At 50.4% G+C, this 12,510-nt stretch overlaps 1 protein-coding gene across 1 annotated transcript; it reads right to left on the bottom strand.

The window, feature by feature from the left end:
- Positions 1-516: 516 nt before the first annotated feature.
- Positions 517-1,443, bottom strand: LOC311202444 (olfactory receptor 14A16-like; the record flags this gene model as incomplete). Its single annotated transcript, XM_084277029.1, has 1 exon — positions 517-1,443. The coding sequence occupies one exon, from the start codon at positions 1,441-1,443 to the stop codon at positions 517-519; it is 927 nt and encodes a 308-aa protein (XP_084133155.1).
- Positions 1,444-12,510: the final 11,067 nt, after the last annotated feature.

Genomic DNA, 12,510 nt, shown 5'->3' with positions numbered 1-12,510 from the left:
AAGCAGCGTGTGAAGGGGGTCAGCTTTCAGAGGAGATTCTCTCCCAGAACAGTTTTAATAAAATACATAGAAAGGTCACTTATCAACACTTTGGAACTCAAAGCAGAAACCAGAGAGATGATTGGGATTTCAATGAACAAAGAGAAAGTGGAGGTGGAATCCTGTGGTCAAAGTAAAGTGCATACATCCATCCAGCCTACTGAAAAGATGTCCCTAGGCATGGCTGTGCTGTCAGGAGAAGTGGAAAAACCTGAATGACGAGGGAGATGAAAGAGGCAGACCGGTGGTGAGCCAGGTACAGGGGAAGGGGAGTGTTTCTTCTGCTGCCATGTCTGAGTCAAACAAGACCAGAGATACTGCATGAGGAATGGGATGAAGGTGTTATTACATCAGAGAAAAAATAGAAGGTAAAAGCCCCACAGCACCTAAAAATCCTAAAATACTAAATAAAGACTGATCCTAATGTGAGTTATATGAGCAGTGATATGGGGAAGAAGATGAGCAGTTTATTGCTGCTTAGAAACATCCAGTCATCAGTTTCCACGTGGCATCCTTGAGCTCCTGGTTCCTCAGGCTGTAGATGAGGGGGTTCACTGCTGGTGGAACCACTGTGTAAAGAAATGCCAATACCAGGTCCAAAAAAAGGGAGGAGATGGAGGAGGGCTTCAGGTAGGTAAAAAGGGCAGTGCTGAGAAACAGGGAGACGACGGCCAGGTGAGGGAGGCAGGTGGAAAAGGCTTTGTGCCGTCCAAGCTGCGAGGGGATCCTCAGCACAGCCCTGAAGATCTGCACATAGGACACCACAATGAACACAAAACAGACAAAAGCTAAACAGGCACTGACCACAATGACTGCAATCTCCCTGAGGTAGGCATCTGAGCAGGAGAGCTTGAGGATCTGGGGGATTTCACAGAAGAACTGGTCAACAGCATTGCCATGGCAGAGGGGCAGTGAAAATGTACTGCCTGTGTGCAGCACAGCATGGAGAAACCCACTGGCCCAGGCAGCTGTTGCCATGTGGACACAAGCACTGCTGCCCAGGAGGGTCCCGTAGTGCAGGGGGTGGCAGATGGCAACGTAGCGGTCATAGGCCATGACAGTGAGAAGACAGAACTCTGTGGCAATCAAACACAAAAAGAAAAAGTTTTGAGTCACACATCCTGTGTAGGAAATGGCCCTGATGTCCCACAAGGAATTGGCCATGGATTTGGGAACAGTGGTGGAGATGCAGCCAAGGTCAGTAACAGAGAGGTTGAGGAGGAAGAAGTACATGGGGGTGTGGAGGTGGTGGTCACAGGCTATGGTGGTGATGATGAGGCCATTACCCAGGAGAGCAGCCAGGTAGATGCCCAGGAAGAGGCAGAAGTGCAGGAGCTGCAGCTCCCGTGTGTCTGCAAAGGGCAGGAGGAGGAACTGGCTGATGGAGCTGCTGTTGTTGGACATCTGCTGCTATCAAGTGTGGAGACCTGTCCAAGGAGGAAAAGGCAGAGAGAAATTAGAGAATCTTTCCTTGAGGAAAATCCCTTCCACTACTTATGGAATGCCCTCAGGTTGACTCTCTGTATTCAGGGAGAATTTTGTCAGGTCCCTTTTGGGAGGTCTGCTTTGTGCTGGCTCGAGCGTGCCACTGCTGGCTGGAGGGTCAGCTGTGGGCTCTGGAGAACTCAGTCCTGCCTGGCAGCAGTCAGTAAATTGAAGGATGGTGTGATCTCAGACTAAATCCCCTGTGGATAGGAAGGAGCTTTTCAGCACTTTCACTCCAGTTTCACCCAAGGGCAGAGCAGAGCTTTGAAGTATTTTTTCTCACCTGCCTGTACCTGAGAGTGTTTCTGCTTTCAGAACTCCCTGACATTGCTGCTGCAGTGCCAGTGAAACCTTCCCCTGAGTGCAGAGTGGGGAGAGCTGGTCTGTCCATCAGCCCTGGTCTCATCTGCCCTGTGCTGGGTGCTCTCTGATCACACTCTGGTGTTCCCTGTTGAACATCAGTGTCTGCACTGTGGGGTATATCAGGGACGTCCCAAATCCACATTGCCAGAGCATTTTGTTGAGCAGCTTCTTTATTCTCCCTCCTTGACAATGTCTCTGCTGCCTGGAGCTGTCCCTGGAGCTTCTTCTCTCTGCCCATGTCACATCCTGCTCTGTGCTCACAGAACTGATCCAGTCTGCCCTGTGCTCACCTCTGCTCTGCAACCCCCTCCTGGCATCAGGGCACTGCCCTGGGAACCTCTGTGTGTGCAGAGATCAGGAAATCCTCTGATGTGGACATTCTTGAGAGGAGAAATAAGTTCTAATACACCACACTCAGCACAGCCCACAGGAGAGGAAAAGTCAAAGCAAAGACTCTGCCTGGCAAGAAAATGCTTCCTTGATGTTGTTCTTGAAGTTCCCTTTGGAATTTCTCAAGGATCAGCTGCAGCTGGGAGCAAAGCTGACCCAGGCAGCCTTTTCTTGTAGCAGAAGGACCTTATGATGACCTTCCCTGGGTCACTCCTACAACCCACAGTTGCTGTCTCTATGCTTGTATAAAGCCCAGCAGGCAGGCTGAGTGCTGACCCTGGCAGCAGCAGAGTCCCTCCCATGATCACAGCCGCAGGGTGCAGGGACGGTGCTCACACAGACAGCCCTGGGCACCCCTGGGTGCACACGCTGCTTCACACCTCTGCAGCCATGCCCAGGAGAAGACAGCTGTCCTGACCTGTCCCTCTGATGGGGCAGAAGGGCATCCCTTCCAGGCAGCACTTTCTGCTCCTAGAGAGAACCTGTCCTCCTGACACACCCCACACACTGCCCCATGTCCCGGCTTTAGGAGATCCCTCCAGGAACAGAACCTGCATTGCCCTGCACCCACAGACATACCAGGGAGAGTGCTGTGGAGATTTCTCCTGCAGTGAGCTCTCAGCATCCATCAGCTCTCTCAGCCTCACAGGTCTCCCCTCGGTGCCTACAGGCAGTGTCCCCAGCCCTGTGTGCTTGGCAGAGGAGCTGCTCCTGGGCAGAGCTGTCTCTTGTAAGGGCTGCTGGGTTGCAGTGAGCTCCCTCCATCCCAGGAGCCCAGCCCAGCTCCCACCAGAGGAGCAGGTGTAGCTGTCATGTACTCCATCCCCTCTGTCCTCCTTCATTGTGTCTCTGGAACTAACTTGGAAATATACTGAAGTCCTTTGTAATGTTCCCTCCCTTGTCTGGGGAGCAATCCTTCTGTCTGTCAGAGTCCTTTCTCCTGATCAAACCAGAGTTGGGCAGTAGAATCACCTTGCCTTGTCTCTCTATGAGACACAACCCACAGGAAGGGACAAGTAGGGGTCTCTTTCCCCCGTGAATGGAAGGCAGTCAGTCGAGTAACTCCAGACCCTTCATCCTTGCTTTGCAGCCCTGGGGCTGGAAGGACTTACTGCTCTGACCTATGGCTGCCACAAACCCATTGGAGTTTCCATTCCACTTGCCCCAGTTCTGGTGGCACATATAGGCACCTTCTGTATGGGAGCTGCTGATCCCAGCTCCCTTAGGAATTACTGGTGGTGGAGGCAAGTTGTCATTAACTCTTCTCCATTAGAGTGAGCCTCATCAGATGGAAAGTGCATGTCACCCACATTTGCTGTACTCAAATCTGAAGACCAGGAATGACTCTTTAGGACCCCATGGGTGAGGCTTCTGCTCTCCCTGGGTATTTGAGAGGCAAATCAAGTATTTTCATTTTCCTTGTTATAAATCTCTCCTCACTCCTGTCTTTTACTTCTGCAACACTTTTCCATACCCAGAGTCAGCAGATGTCCAACAGCAGCTCCATCAGCCAGTTCCTCCTCCTGCCCTTTGCAGACACACGGGAGCTGCAGCTGCTGCACTTCTGGCTCTTCCTGGGCAAGAGTTTCATTATCATTATTGTAGCCTATGACCATTGACTCTATATGCCCATGTACTTCTTCCTCTTCAACCTCTTGTTGAAGTGGGTGGACCCAGGTGCTCACCAAAGCTGCTCTATCACTCCCCTTCTTCAGCTGCATAGGGGAGAGGAGATGTAACAAAAGGTCAACATAAGGACAGGGAGAGATCATGCAGCGGTCACTCTCCTGAGTTACTCTCAATAAACCCACCTAATTCATTACCCAATCAAAGAGAGCAGAGGAATGGGAAAGAAAAATAAATTAAAACACCCCCCACCAATGGGCATTGGGGTCAGTTCATCACACATTGTCTCAGCCGCTCCTTCCCCCTCATGGGAGGTCTCCTCACAGTCTCCCCGTGCTCCAGCACTGTGTCCCTCCCACAGGAGACAGTCCTGCATGAACCCCTCCAATGTGAGTCCTTCCCACATGGCTTCAGATCATCACCAACTGCTCCAGGGTGGGTCACTTTAATGGGCTGCCCTCCTTCAGCAACAGACTGCTCCAGCGTGGGTCCTCTCAGCCCTGCCAGCAAACCTGCTCCAGCAGAGGCTTCCTGTGAGGTCACAGCCTCCTTCAGGTGTCTCCACATGCTCGAGCGTGGGGATGTCTACATGCTGCAGGTAGAATCAGTGTTCCACATCATCCAGAATGGGCGGTGGAGGAACAACCTTACTGACCATGGCCTTCACCAGGGGCTTCAAGGGAATCTCTTCTATACTAACATGGTTCACATTTATCCCATTCCTGACCCAGTATCTCCTGGTCTTGTGTGATGCAGACATTCTGTAACAAAAAGCTGTGCTCTCTTTGCATTATGTCTCCCTGGTAAGGTGCTCAGATTTCTCCAGGAGGATGCTGTGGAGACAGTGATGAAGGCTTAACTATGTAGACCACATCCACAGCCACTGAGCAGGTCACCTTGTCATAAAACGAGATCAGGTTGGTCAAGCAAGATCTCCCTTTCCTAAACTTATGCTGACTGGGAATGATCACCTGAGTGTCCTGCATGTGTTGTGTACTCAAGATGATTTGTTCCATTACCTTCCCCAGCACTGAGGTCAGGCTGACAGACCTGTAGTTCCCCGGGTCCTCCTTACAGCCCTTCTTATAGATGGGTTTCACATGTGCCAGCTTCCAGCCAGGTGGAACCACCTGGTCATCCTTGAAAGCTGGTAAATAAGGGAAAGATTCTTGGCAAGCACTTCTGCCAGCTCCCTCACTACCCTCAGGTGTATCCCATCTGGAACCATTGACTTGTGCAGATCTAAGCAGCTGAACAGGTCACGTACGAATTACCCTGGGATTATGGGAGCTTTGGTCTGCTTCCCATCCCCATCTTTCCAATCAGGGATCTGTGTATCAGGAGACAACTGGTTTTACTGCTGAAGACTGAGGCAAAGAAGGGATTAAGCACATCAGCCTTTTTTCTTCATCCTCCACCACAATGGTTCCCCCCCCATTCAATAAAGGTGGGAGATCCGCCCTGGCCCTCCTTCTGTTCTTAATATTTTCGTAGTTTAGTCCTGGCTGGAGGGCTGACGCCCACCAAAGTCAGTCTATTACTCCCCTTCTTAGTTGGACAGGGGAGAAAATATACATTAAGAGGCTCAGGAGTTAGAATAAGCACAGGGAAGAGCCCAAAAGCAGCGTTTGTCAAATTTAGGACTGTTCCCTTTCTAAGGAAAACCTTGAGCCTCAGGGATACTGGGGCTGCTACTGGGCTGCATAGGCAGGTTTCAGGCCAAGAACATCTTTCAGCCCTCAAACCTATTGCCATTGTTGGACATTTAGAAGTTTCAAAACTAGAAGCTGGTAGAGCCGAGAACTGATGTCTTGCACTGTTATGACCATTCCAATGTCTATAAAAGCCCTGAGCTGAAAAGTTATAGGATAGTCAAGTATGGGAACAGGCTGCCCATGGAAGGGGTGCAGTCACCATCCCTGTTGGTATTTCAAAAGGCGTGGGCCTTGTTCCTTCTGGTTTGTCTAAGCTGTAATAACATGGGCCACAGTCATCCCATTCCTCATGCAGTATCTCCAGGCCTTGTGTGACCCTGACACTACAGAATGACGAGCTGTGCTCTCTTTGCATCTTGTCTGTCTGCAAACAGGCAAAAGTTTTCCTTTTTTTATTTGTTTTTCTTTTTATAAACACTTTACAAGCATCTTCATCAGCTGAATCACTTGACTCCTTGAATCAGTTCACAACTTGGGAATTGCCAGGAAGTGTCATACTCACCTTCCCCTGAACCTGCATTACCCCCAGTCTGTCTCTTCATCACCCTCATCACTGAGGTGTTTCCACCTCTCCTGGTGATACAGCCATGCCCAAGGACACCTTCTCCAGACTACCCTGATGTGTGCACTTCACTTTGCTCAAAGGTTTCCACCTCCACTTGCTCTTTGGTCATTCAGATGCTGATAAAGTTTGAGCTTCAGAGAGCTGGAAAACATCTCATCTTCCAGAAGTCTAATGAACTGTTCTGTCTGAAGTTCAGGGTGTTCATAAGTGACCTTTCTATGTATCTGATTGAAACTGTTCTGGGAGAGAATCTCCTCTGAGAGCTGACCCCCTTCACACGCTGCTTGGCCGTAGCAGGCAGCTGAGGAGAGAGATTTCATGGTTATTATACTGGATCATGTTGAACTGCTGTTTGTTGTCAGAGAAATCTGCCTGTGTCTGTGAACATAGATGATGTGAGGAAAAGTGTTGGGAGTCCCAGGAGGCCAGTGAGGGAACTGCTGGTCTTGGGGAAGAGCAAGGTTCTCCAGACAGGGTTGGATCTCAAGGGACTGTTTTCCCATCCTGTCCAGAACCCTCTACGAGATCTCTGGACAGACATCCCTTGTAGAATGCTGCTAAAACATCTTCCATGGACTGAAAAATGACAGACACTTTTTTTTTCTATGAAAAAACCCTCCATTGTGAAATTGCTGTGATTGTTTCATCACCCAATTAAAACCTCTCCAATTACTTATACAAGTCTTAACTTTTGAAAGAAAATTACATGAAGAGCCATGCTTGTAAGGGCTTTCTGGATGTTAATGAGCCCCATGGTGTCTCTGGTGAGTCAACAGAACTCAGATACCAAGAGGACACTGAAGAAACTTCTCAAGAAGTTCAAGTCAGGAGTAATGCCCAAAGTACCTTGAAGCACTAACAGGCCCCACTGGCAGCCATTCCTGACAAAGCCTCCCCATGGGCTCGTGAGAGCAGACAACTGGAGGCCATGAGGACAAACCCAGGCAAAGCACAGGCAGCTCTGATGCTGAGGACACCCTGGCTTGGTCTGATGAAGCAGAAATGCCAAGTGCTGACCCCCAGCCCCTGGGCAGGGAGATCCTGACCCTCACCTGTGCCTCAGGGCTCTTCCTTGGGATGTGGGGAGTTTGACACCAAGGGAAGGACAGGGGTATGACACATGGTGGCCTCCCCTGGAATGGGTGCAAGGAGTCAGCCATGCTCCATGGCCATGAGGACAATGTGTCTTTCCTGAGTCCTCTGTGGCAGGGACATCAGCCATTGCCAAGGAGGCAAAGACCTATCGGGCTCTTGTAATCTGAATGGCACCCTTGGCCATCTGCACCACAGCCCATGCCACACTGCCTCACACCTCTGCATGTTTCCTTTAGGCTGCAGGGACACAACACGCTTTCCAATGTCATTCCCACACCACGATGTCCCTGCCTGTACTGCTGTCTCTCCGTCCTCAACAGCTGTTCCCACAAACACAAAGCCACAATCTCATCCCCACGCCCTCCCAGTGACTTCTTGCATCACAGCACTATTCTCAAAATTATGTGTTTGCCTGCCTTCTGCACCTGGTAATGGCATTTCTTTACCCAGAGTTTCCACCAGCTGTCAACCCCTTTCAGCTACAGCATGAGGAACCAGGAGCTCAAGGATGCCATGTGAAAACTGAGGACTGGGTATTTCTAAGCAGCAATAAACTGCTCATCCTCTTCTGCACAGAGCTGGCCATGTAACTCCCGTGAGGACCCGTGTGTATTTAGTAGCTTTGTGAGTTGTTGGGTTTTTCCTCCTGGTTTGTCTAGGCTGTAATAACATGGTTCACTTCCATCCTTTCCTAATGCAGCATCTCTTGGTCCTGTGTGACCCAGACAATTTGCAATGACCTGCTATAGAAACATCAAGGGACCCTCGATACCGACTGAGGTTGTCATAGACCTTAATTCCCAAACTGTTCCCACTTTGGTCTGGACACAACAACAACAAAAAGAAGGGGTGTATATAACCTACAGAACATGTTCTGCTCCAAATATTTGGTCATTTTCAATAAGCATGGTGGCCACCAATCCAGTAATGACCTTTTAAAGCCAAATGCTCCATTCCCTTTGAGTCTTAAATCAGAACTACATGGAGATTCAAAATAAATGCTGTTTTTTAAACCCAAAGTATGCTTAATTCGATTATTTGATTTTATTCCATTAATTCAAAGGTTGCATCTTTGTGCTCCTACCCGATTGCGATAGTTACACTGAATGGCAACTTCCTGGTTGGTTATGCCAACCAGGTTCTGCCACAAGCCAAAGGGTTGGATTCCCTCAATATCTCAACTCCCATAAGATTCCTATTAGATCCAAAGATATCAAATCATTTCTTATGACCAATTTCACTGACCCATGCCCAATTGAGCCATGGAGGGATGAATTTTGCTTATCAGTGGTGTTGCTCAACATGCACCATAACATGTCACCTTTGACAGGAAAGGAGTGATTATAAGTTGTACAATTAATGGGTCGACACCCAGGGAAGATACAAGGATTTCCACACCTGAAGGTCCAATCACACACACTACGACCCACAAAACCTCCATTGTTGCCATTCCGATTCAGACAATATTCCCCCTTTTCTGGAAATGGGGTTTTCCATGGATTTGTTTCCTCATTCCAATAGAATGAATCATGACCAAAGGTTATGTCACTTAGATCACTCAGGAGCCATTTCGGGGATATTGTTTCAACGCCCATGGCCAGTCTTTAAATCCTGAAGGGCTCCCACATCCCCAACAATTTATCATCTTAAAAGCATTGGGCACCTGCTGGCCTAAAGTTATAAATCCATTTTGCCACCCCAGGCTGAAGAGGGGGGCACAAACGTTTCCCCAGATATTCAAGGTGGTGATAATGGTCGACCAAAACAATGTTTGTGATAGTCTGCTAAACGTCCTATAAATATTAACAAAGCAGTTATTAACTAAACTATACAGACAATTAACAGCTTCATCTATTCCTTCAAGCAGGTGTCAGAGATTCCATCTGGAAAAGAAAAGAGAAGAAACCCAGATTCAGTTTGTATTAAGGAACTGGTCGTAGATTGTTATTAGAAGGATGGAATAATCCACCTTGTATTGACTTTGTGTTCCTTCCCATGGGCATCTTTTGCTTTCCAAGCGTATTTGTTGAGGGGCTCAGCCAGTACGAGGGGAATGGTCCCAATGGTCGGCATTTCTACCAAGACTGGCAGACCAGGAGAGAAAATGGCTTTTCTGGGGTGCTGGGAGTGTGGGGTTTGGGGATTAAATTTGGGGTTTGGGTCAAAAGGCATTGAGTCGGGACATCCAATTATTCCCCAGCAATCATTGACTTAGGGAACTGCATCCCAGAGTCGTTCTGCCCAGTGTGGCTTGTGAGCTTTTACAAACCCTTTCAAAAGCCCATTAGTTCTCCCCACTATCCCATTAGCTTGGGGGTAACACGGGGGGTGAAATCCCCACCTGACTCCTCCTTCCTTGGCCCACTCCTGCCCCTTGGCAGCAGTGAAATGACTGCCCTGGTCTGACTGAACAGACTGGGGGTTGGCAGAAAGCGAAACCAGTTTGTCAGGGCCCGCCCTGGATGTTTTCCTGCTGCTCCTGGAAATGCCTGGGCTGGGACTAGGCCAGGAATGATTTCCACTCCCACTAATACTATTGTTTTCCCTCCGCCTTCCCAAGGGCTCCAATAGAGTCGATTTGCCAGGCCTCCCAAAGGGTCTTTTTCTCTCTCAGCTGGAGGGGGGTCTCTTCCATGGGGTGCCGCTCTCACCGCAGGCAGCATTGTTCACAGGCCCAGAGCCAGGTGGGGCAAGCTTCCCAGTGACAGGCCACCCCCTGGCATGTGCCTCCCTGTGGGAATCCTTGGATCCTGCCTGGCCACGTTTCACATGCAGCCATTCCAGGAGCCTGTCCCAATGTCCTCTGAGCTGGTCCTCTTGCTGCAGAGGGGCAATGCTGGCCAGTTCCTCTGAGCTGAGGGAGCTAGGCCTCGTTACCTTGGAGAAGAGGAGACTGAGGGGTGGCCTTATTCGGGTCAATGGGTAAAAGCTGGAGCAGAGGAAGTTCCATGTGAATGTCTGGGGAAACTCTTTCACTGTGAGGGTGCCAGAGCCCTGGGACAGACTGCCCAGAGAGGTTGTGGAGTCTCCTCCTCTGGAGACATTCACACCCACCTGGATGTGTTCCTGTGTGGTTTAGTCCAGGTGATCCTGCTCTGGAAGGGGGGTTGGACTAGATGACCTTTTGAGGTCCCTTCAAACTCCTGATGATTTGTGATTCCTTGACCTTGGATCTCCCTGCACGTCTCTTGGAGCACCTCTGGCCCCTCAGGTTTCACTGGGTGTTGGTGTTTGAACATCTCCTTCTTGGCCTCCACCCCCCATTATTTCCCATGAGCGCTGGGTCCAGCAGCTCCCAGGAAGCAGGTGCCTCTTTTGTGCCTACAGGAACTGTGGCAAGAGGAATCCCAGCTTCCCTTGGTTTGAGGCAGCCCTGTGCCCAAGCTGCATCCCCTTTCAGCCCCAGGGCTGCAAAGCAAGGATGAGGTGCCTCTAGTCACTTGTCAGACTTTTTACACTCTCCAAGGGGAAAGAGTTCCCTTCCTGTTCCTGTCTGGGGCTCCTGCCTCGTGTGGAGACAAGGAAACATGATTCTTCTGCCCAGCTCGTGTTTGATCAGGAGAAAGGACTCTGCTGGACAGAAGGATTTCTCCCCAGACTAGAGAGCAGATGGCAGGGAGGACTTCAGTGTCTTTCCAAGTTGGTTCCCTGGAGATACAGGAATACCTCAGAGGAGCCGAGGAGTACGTGACGCCTTCACTTGCTCCTCTGCTGTAGCTGGGCTGGACTCCTGGGACAGTGGGAGCTGATGAAACATTACAGCAATGATGAGGGACAGCTCTGGCCAGGAGCAGCTCCTCTGCCAAGAGCACAGGGCTGGGGACACTGCCTGTAGGCATCAAGGGGAGACCTGAGAGGTTGAGAGAGCTGCCAGATGCTGAGAGCTCACTGGAGGAGAAATATCCTCAGCACTCTACCTGTGAGTATGTCCGTGGTGTGTCTGTGGGTGCAGGGCAATGCAGGTTCTGTTCCTGAAGAGATCTCCTAAAGCTGGGACATGGGACAGTGTGTGGGGTCTGTCAGGAGGACAGGTTCTCTATAGGTCAAGAAAGTGCTTCATGGAAGCGATGCCCTTCTGCCCCATCAGAGGGACAGGGCGGGACAACTGTCTTCTCCTGGGCATGGCTGAGGGGTGCCCAGGGCTGTCCTTGTGAGCAGGGTCCTTGTGTCCCAGGGTCTGTGTGCTGGGGCAGGGACTCTGCTGCTGCCAGGGTCAGCACTCAGCCTGCCTGCTGGACTTTCCACAGGGACATAGACAGCACCTCTGGGTTGAAGCAGTGACCCAGGGAAAGGCAACGTAAGGTCCTTCTGCTGTAAGAAAGTGCTGCCTGGGTCAGCTTTGCTCCCAGCCAGAGCTGATCCTTGAGAAATGCCAAAGAGAATATTTCTCCAAAGGCAGAGTCTTCGCTTTGACTTTTCCTCTCCTGTGGGCTGTGCTGAGTGTGGTAGATGAGAACTTATTTCTCCCCTTGACAATATGCAGTGAAAACTTGATTCTCATGAAGATGTTGGAGCCTGGGCTGAGCCCTGCACACACAGAGGTTCCCTGGGGCAGAGCCCTGATGCCAGGAGGGGTCTGCAGAGCAGAGCTGAGTGCAGGGCAGGTTGTAGGAGGTCTGTGAGCACAGAGCAGGAGGTGACATGGGCAAAGATCAGCAGGTGCAAGGACAGCACCAGGGAGCAGAGACACTGTCAGGGAGGGAGAAGGAGATGCTCCCAGAAATGCCCTGGCAGTGGGGATTTGCTACCTCCCTGACATCCCCCACAGTGCAGACACTGATGTTCTATAAGGAACACCAGGGTGTGATCACAGAGCACACAGCACAGGGTGGCAGAGAGCAGGGCTGATGGACAGAGCAGCTCTCCCCACTCTGCACTCAGGGGAAGGTTTCACTGGCACTGCAGCAGCAATGTCAGGGGGTTCTGACAGGAGAAACACTCCTCAGCTCCTTCCTATCCACAGGGGATTTAGTCTGAGATAAGGCCATCCTTCTAATTACTGACTGCTGCAGGACAGGACTGAGTTCTCATAAGTCCACAGCCAACCCTCCTCCCAGCAGTGGCAGGTTTAAGCCAGCACAAAGCAGACGTCCCAAAAAACGACCTGCCTAATGACTTCCTGAATACAGAGAGTCAATGTGAATTGGAAGAGGTTTTCCTCAAGTAAGAGTTCCCTAACTTCTCACTGTTCCCTTTCCTCCTTGGACAGGTCTCCACACTTGACAGCAGCGG

The sequence above is a fragment of the Gallinula chloropus genome (assembly GCF_964237585.1).
Source record: "Gallinula chloropus genome assembly, chromosome: 30".
Lineage (NCBI taxonomy): Eukaryota > Metazoa > Chordata > Aves > Gruiformes > Rallidae > Gallinula > Gallinula chloropus.
The sequence above is the reverse complement of the archived record's forward strand: the minus strand, read 5'-3'. Positions and strand labels throughout refer to the sequence as shown.